At 40.6% G+C, this 8,060-nt stretch overlaps 1 protein-coding gene across 2 annotated transcripts; it reads left to right on the top strand.

Moving 5' to 3' along the window:
- Positions 1–3,503: 3,503 nt before the first annotated feature.
- On the top strand, positions 3,504–6,742 carry LOC147849864 (uncharacterized). Of its 2 annotated transcripts, none has more exons than XM_087337287.1 (6): positions 3,504–3,670; positions 4,716–4,859; positions 4,960–5,061; positions 5,379–5,593; positions 5,699–5,749; positions 6,161–6,742. In XM_087337287.1, exons 1-6 carry the CDS (start codon positions 3,625–3,627, stop codon positions 6,356–6,358), a joined length of 756 nt encoding a protein of 251 aa, XP_087193413.1. In that variant the 5' UTR covers positions 3,504–3,624; the 3' UTR covers positions 6,359–6,742. The 2 variants fall into 2 exon arrangements, with proteins under 2 accessions (XP_087193413.1, XP_087193412.1); XM_087337286.1 differs by having other exon boundaries at positions 3,513–3,670; positions 5,696–5,749.
- The last annotated feature ends 1,318 nt before the right edge of the window (positions 6,743–8,060 follow it).

Below are 8,060 nucleotides of genomic sequence, written 5' to 3'. Positions count from 1 at the left end.
ACATACCAACGGCTAGAGTGGTGGCCGACCAATAGCGGCCCGGCCGGACAGAGACAGTGACTGAATCAAGTGGCGGTCGTATAGTGGCAACGGCAGAGCGGCAACCGCCGGATAGCGACTGGATCGATTTCCGAAATGTGCAAAGACACATAACGGCTGGACTGAGATGGCCGAACGGTGCCAAAACGGATGTGGCCGAACCGTACAGGCCAGACAAATGAACGGATGGAAGAATGAACGGAGGACCAGAAAGATAGGGTCGGACACGTACAACTGGCGGCGGCAAAAATTAGCGACCGGAGAGACAGCCGAAGCGGCCGAGAAGCGGCGGGACAACAACCGGAACGACGACACCACGCCGAAAAGCGACAAGAATAGCCGGACAACCGAAGGCCAGAATGACGATGACGCTAAAACGATGGGCCGGACAGCCGAACAGTGGCTGGAGGGCCGGAAAGACAATAACGTCCGGATCAAATAGACGGACCGAACGAAGTCGGACACACAGATAGACAAAGTTGGACGATGATGAACCGACAGACGACAGTGACGGACAGAGACAACGACAACGGACGACGACAGTGACGGCGATGGGGTTGGAGACGGAAACAAAAACAAAAACATCTGAGATAGATAAACATACAACCAAATACAGAGACGGAGATGAACAGAGAAGGGCGGACAAAGCGACGGAGGCAAAAAGAGCAGCCATCGACGGAGACGTTTGGAAGAAGAGAGATGTAGAAAATAAGAAGAAGAGGAAGAGGAAGCAGAGGCAATAGTAGATGAACAGAGAAGAAGAAGAAGAAGAAGAAGAGGAAGGAGACATGTAGACAAAAGAAGAAGAAGAAGAAGAAGGAGAAAGAAGAGGAAGAAACAACGGGAAATTACACACACAAAGTCAGAAGCAAGAGAGAGGAGGGGAATAATAATAATAATAAATCAATCAATAAAAAGAAAGGGCAATAGAGAATGATAGGAGTATCGAACAAAATTTTTAAAATCAAAGGGCACCTATGAAATTTCGAAAACTAATGGACGCGATCGACACACAACTCACAAAATTAACAAAAGGAAGATACACATACACACAACGTTTTTGGACCCATGATATCAATGTTCCTGAACCGACAGAACGGGAATGTTCGTGTCGATGAAGATTCGTTGACCGACGGAGATGTTCAAGTCAAGCACTCCGATCGAGGGAGTCGATCATTGAGAGGACCGATGGAAATTCCAGTCGAAGAATGATTATGATCAAGGCATGTGGGATCGACGTGCAAGGCACTCTCCCACGAGCGTGCCATATTGTGTTACCGTACGAGATGTACCGGTGATTGATAAGTGTGAGTGTGGTTGATACAAAGAGGTGTGAGTGAGTGACTAGGTATAAATGCCCAAGGGGTTTGCACCATTGTGTATCTACCCCTTTATACCTATTTAACCCATTACGGGGAATGAATGAATACAAGGAACATTTCTCTCTCAATCTCTCTCTCTCTCTCTCCCCCTTACGTTGAACCCCCTTGGGAAGGGGATGGAGCCATTCTAGGCACCAACCCCCACCCCTCAATGCTTGTCTTGTGCTTCATGATCTCTCTCACCATCATGTCATTCATCATCTTCACTATTACACCATGTCTATCTTCATCATCAATCATCATCATTATCATTATCATTAACCGTAACCCTAAAACATGTAACAACTTTCTCCATGGCCTTTCTTGCCATAGTACCAGCATTCTGTGGCGGCCTTTCCTTGCCAGTTTCTGGCACTAGCTTGACTCCCCTTGCTTATGGAGGGTCCGGAACTGCTGTCGGCATTGTCTCTGTGCCTTCGATTCTGCTCTTGCCGGCCGCCTCCACTACGTGTTGACCCACATCGTCCTCCATGTCCACAGGGCTGATCCACCTCCGTGTACAGCATCCGGTTGTTCGATTGAGTGGTCCTCGAACCACTCGCGTGGTTTTCTTCGACCATCAACATTGATTGTAAGTCGAAGAAGGACGGTAGCTTCTCCCGGGTGCAAATTGTTGTCCAGATTGGCCCATACCGTTGTGCTAGACCACCAAGACATATCCGGACCATCTCGTCTTCTTCCACCGTTCTGTTGATGGATCCGAGTGCATCATAGATCTCCTTAATCTTGGTGGTGTAGTCTGTAACCAACATATCTCTCTACCGAATGTTGTTCAACTCTTGCCGGAGTTGCAACTTACGGGTTGTGATACTTGTGGCGAAAATCTTCCATAGATTTTCCCATGCCTCCTTTGGTGTTTTTGCATCCTTGATGTAACCGAGCATCTCATCGTGCACACCAGATGCGAGGCAGTACAATACTCGACTTGCTCCTTGCTCCCATGACGGGAAGTCTTTGTGTGTCGGTTCTGGTGCTACCTCGTTGGTTCCTTCCACATAGCTCCAACATCCATGCCCCAGCAGGTACTGGTGCATTTTATATGACCACGATGCATAGTTGCTCTGGTCGAGCTTTTTTGTGGGAAGCGAACTTGCCATACCTCTGTCCATTTCAGTTCTCTACTGTTCTTCATTGGGTGTTAGGGTTTGTCTTCAAAAGCTTCTGTCGGCTACAGAAGAGTCTCAACCCTCGCGCTCTGATACCATGTAAAAGTTTGCGTGCGGAAGCTTTGATAAACCGGTTTAGCTGGGTAGAGACAGAGAATAAAAAACAAGTTCAATGGAAGCTAGAGAGTACTTAGCATACATGGGAGAGACAGAGATAGAGAGAGCATAAACTCAATTAAAGAATAACACTCTGTAACTCTCTGTACATACAACGTGCTAAACAACACTATTTATATATACAAGTCCTCAAAAGGACTGACAGAAGTACTATGTACTTCAATGCTCATACGAGCGACTGACACTAACTACGAGGACTCTGACTACCTCGTAGTCTAGGAGTATAGGCTACTACTAGTCTTCCGGTTCACATTTGAATCCAGCTCCCCGATCCGTCTCTCCAATCTGGCACCTAGTTTCTGGATATCATCCGGACACCGATTTGGTTCTCCATTCCGGATACCGATTTGGCTCTGGCTTATTCCGCCAATCCGGATCCGGTTGAGCGTGCTCGCTCAACTAATTCGAATCAACTTATGGGCGATTGGGGGTGGGTGGCTAGGGAGGATAACACCCATACTTGATCCAGACATAACACCGAAATCTCCGATTCTGTAGTGGCATGAGTTACACTCGGCAGGATAACACCCATACTTGACCCCAGATATAACACCGAAATCTCTGAATATGCAGTGTCATAACAAGAATAATTGATTCATATACAAAGGGCTATATCTATGTATCTATGTATCTATAGATAGATAGAGAAGGATAAAGGAACCGCAAAGGAAAGGATTCGAACCCAAGACCCCTGCCCTCTCTCTCTCTCTGAACGCTACATGTGATGCTATGGTCGTATAGAGATTAGGGTTTATAGGAGTGGACCCCCCACGTTTCTGGCCGAGAGATGGAGATGAGCGTGGCCCCATGGCCATGGAGGTGGCCCTGAGATCACCGTTTCTCTCTCCTCCTACCCCCTCCCTTTCTTTTCCTTCTTCGAATTTGGCATTCCCATCTCCCTGCATCTCTTCTGAAAGAAAATGATGCTGAGAGTGAAAACAATGACGAATCGCTTCGCCTATTCAGGTTCGTTACTTACTATTTTCATTCGTTAATCTTAATTGCCATCGTCATTGTCACATTTATTGAAAAGAGAGATCGTTATCAGAAAGAGGTGAATCATTATAGATAGATAGATAGATAGATTGATAGAGATCATTATCTTCATTTGCGAGAGAGAGTTCTTGATGAGGCAGCCATTTCGCAATAAGAAGTGACATCGTCTTAATGTATCTATTGTCTCATTTTTCTCACTGGTTTTGACATCCTTGGATGTAAAGCTTTCGTGATGTATCTGGTGGGTTTGGTCTTTTTATAAGAAAAGAGATGTCACCAAATGCCTTGCCTCTACATAGGGGAAATATAGGTTTGATTGATGGCGTTACTCAAAAGGAATATTGATCATCTAAAATAAATCAGCATTGGATATTAGTAGAGGCTAGTTCAAGGCCGTAACTGAGGAGGTTGCTTAAACCATAAACCAGGGGAATTTGTGAAAATAAAAGAAATATTGGGTACGTTGTTTGCCGTCTATTGAAAATGTTAAAGCAAGTTCGAATGTGGCAGGAAAACGTAAGGCAGAAAATGGACGTCGAAGAGATGTAAAATATGCTACTTGGGATTGGGTTCTGACATGTTCTTTGGTTTGATTAAGCACTATCAAAAGGATGAAAGTTGAATAAGTAATACTATGAACTTGAAAGAAGAATGAAGAGAAGTAATTGTGTAATATGATCATGAAGAATGATGCCTTCCTGGTAATTGCGACAAGAATAGCTCTTGTGTTGTTCTATATGATTTCTCCTATTGATTCAGCATCTTTATGCTATATACATTAGTAGATTAGAGTGGCTTTTCAGGTTGGATTTAGCCAATGCATACAGTGGCTGATGCTTTTTAGTGGGCAATGCAGCTATCACAAAATGTGAATATTTCAAATTGACTTTGATCAGAAATTGATTCAGCAATGTTTTCATGCTTTCTTTACACGTATAAGTAATGCAAAAAGAAGATTATTATCCAATCTCTATGGGAATGAGATAAAGAAAGTTGAGAAATACCTTGTTGGCAGGTGTAGGAGTTCATCGTGGTTCATTTCAGTTAAGACACTCAAATCATACCTTCTCTGAACTCTGCAAGTCTCCAGGCTTGGAGAAACAAATACTACATAACAAGTTACACCTGAAGCTTTTAAATTTTCCACGTTGCTTTCCGGGTAAATTTATTTTACTCTACCCCTGTGGTTTTGAATTTTTTTATTTTGGGTCTGTGGTCTGAATTTGGAAAGACGTTGTTTTTTCTTTTTCTTTTTTTAGAAGTGAAGAAGTTTTCTTCAGTGGTTGTTGGGCTGGCTGCAGCTTCTTGCATTGCAAACACATATATAAGCAAAAACATGGATATTGTAAAGTGTGATGGAGGTAAGGAAATGAGATGATTCCTTCTTTTTGCGACGTGCTTAAAAGATAATAATCAGTAATTGCAGTTTTAATGGAACTTTATGTGCTGTTAGGCGAGAAGGAAAGAAAATATTGGAGAAAATGAAGCCAAATAATGGAAAGATCATGAAAAATTATATAGAGCATTTAGCAACACAAACCCTTTTTATGGAAAACAATGGGACCGAAAACATGGAACTTAAAGTGAAGAGAATGAAACAGAAAATGAAAAAAACCCGGAAGAACAAGTGCATAAATTGAGATAGTAAGCAGCAATGTGATTACTTATGTTTTACCAGGTTCAGAAGATACTTCAACTGATGCAGGTGATGGAAAACTGGATGGAGACCATTCACTTGTATTTGTCTGGATGAGGCGATTATGGGTTCCATTACTGTTGGTGATGACAGTGGCAATGGGTTGGCATTATCCAATATCATTGAGTCTTAATTGTTTATTTCTTTTGTGGAGCACAAGACCTACGCCATCATCAATCTACATATGGGTTGAACAGGTTTGGTAACAATATTGTTCTGTTTTTATTCATGGCCAACTAGTAAGGATAAGTCTCAATATTTGGAGGCCTTACTTTTCTTTTATCTGGGTTTTATTCCAGAAGAGATTGCAAGCTGCTCAACGAATGGATGGATTGGGTCGACTTAAAAGTCAGGTGATGATTTTTGTCTCATTTATGGCTTTTATGCATAAAATTATCATCTAATTTTGAGACATTCTAGTGCTAGTTTTACCATCGTTTTGTTCACCAGGATTTTCTTTCTTGAAATGTATTAATGTTCGCTTTGATCTTGCTGATTCTTTAGGGTTTAGGGTTTCAGTTTTGTTTTAAATGATGTAGGTCTCTACTTTGTTCTTTGTGAAAAGAATCTATGATGCAGTTTCATCTTTGTATATGTGGTAAATGAATTTGTTTTTTCTGTTAAAAGAATCCATGATACAATTTCGACTTTATTCGCATGAAATGATATACTTTCATCTTTGTAAAAATCCTGTGGTTTCAGATTGTGTTGCTAATATAGTAGTTTTTGACTTTGTTCAATGAAATGGTTGTTTGATTTAACAGTTGAGTAATGCTATTATCATGCATGTGGAAGTTCAAGACTATGGGATTGCGTGCATTGCTCGTGTCTCGTCATTGTCACAGAAGTTTCTTGTCATCGGTATGCTCGGGGATTGGTGGGTACTTTATTCTAGCTCTTCCTCTATTGGTGGTTTTAGCATTGGTTCATGGTTTCCTGTTTTGCCATCTGATTACTGGTGAAGAATGCAAATAAAGAAAGGGAAAACATGAAAATGTTTATCACTGTTGGAAATATACCAAACTGGCTTGTATTGCATGAACAGTCAGCAAAAGACATGAAATGAGTAAAAACTACTCAAAACAGCTATTTACTCCATCCATTGTATGGTAAAAATATTTGGGTAGCAAAAGCTGGAAAAGGATTGGAATTTTGTCCCTCGAAGGGTTTTTTGTAATGGTATAATTACATATTGTAGAAAAATATTCACATCCAAATGACAAGCAGAAAAGCTGTTGTGTTCTTCAGAAATACATATGAAACTACTCATAATTCTTGTATGTTTTGCACCTTTTCTTACTCCGTCTGCATAAATAAATAAAGTCTCGTGACAACCGTTCTTCTGATCATGGTTCCATTTTCAATATTCGCACGATTACAGAGACAAGACTAGAGAACAAACAATGTATGTGAAGAAATACATATTTTGTTAATGATCACGATGATAAAGTCATATGATGGTTTCCGAGAAAATAAAGAATCCTTTTTCGCATAATTTTGTATTCTGAAGTGCTGAATTCAAGTAGGAAATGACAGTAGAGAACTGGAGCAGTAACAAACCAATGGTGATTGGATCCACTTTTACATATATCTTCATTTTGACACTCAATATCGAGTGCTTGATTATATATTTGGTAATGGTAATATGAAGATTCGTAGAGTCTCTTAATATTGAGCTAAAAGGTTGTGTTTTCCTATTCCATAACTGTTGGAGGTGACCGATAGAGGGTGTGGTGATCCAGGGGATCCTTTTAGTGATGTAAGTACTTCCAATTAGGCTTGAGAATTCCTTTCATCTAAACATCTGTGCCCCGTTAACGTAGGTCTCTATTATCGCGCTCTTCATCATCAAAACTATGAACTTGGATACTCAATTTTCGTTTATTGTTTTCAAATGCTCCAAAACGTAAGCATTTGCTTCATTAGTGAAAGTATCGTGAGTTCGTTTGAAGCAATTGGGTGATGTCTGTATTACCGTTCAGCCTATTCATAATGTGCTCATAGGTTGCCACTAGGTTAGTTTGAATTAATACAAGTGAAATCATAATCTTGCTCTTTAGAAGTTGAATGGAAATCTTCCAAAATGACTCTGGAACTTGGAACTTTACATTTGGCATTTCAAAGCGAATAATTTCTCTTTAAAAGCCAATGGAGCTGAAGGGAATCAGACCTCTTAACAATGCATATTCAGTATAAACAAATTTTTTTTCATTTCTAACACAATGGATGACAGCAGTAATGATGCAGTTTCAAAGAGATTTCTACCAAATGGAGCACTCAAAAACTTGAACTCTTGTCACATGTTTATAATCTACATGTCAAACTCTGAAAATACTCAAAGAAGTTCAGACATTAACTATACATAGTAATTCTATGTGGTGTAAAAATAAATGAAGGCATTGTCCATATAGAATGGTTGTAAGTTTCCATCGATGATGGGTTTCTCAATTTACATCATGGACCTTACGTGTTTCATGACCCTAGTTTAAGATCAAACTTTGTGTTATTGGATCACGTGCATCCATAACCCCTTGGATGTATCGATAACTATGTCGCATCTTTCACATGGGTAGTTTCAATTTGCTATAGTTGATGGTGGGTGCCATGATAACCTCAGTTAAGAATATGCAATCCATAGAATGACAAACTCAAATAAGGGCTCTT

The sequence above is a fragment of the Azolla caroliniana genome, unplaced genomic scaffold, assembly GCF_043228905.1.
Source record: "Azolla caroliniana isolate FFs.n. ecotype wild unplaced genomic scaffold, voAzoCaro1.0.p SCAF_22, whole genome shotgun sequence".
In the NCBI taxonomy this organism is placed as follows: Eukaryota; Viridiplantae; Streptophyta; class Polypodiopsida; order Salviniales; family Salviniaceae; genus Azolla; species Azolla caroliniana.
This window is presented reverse-complemented; position numbering and strand designations above follow the sequence as displayed.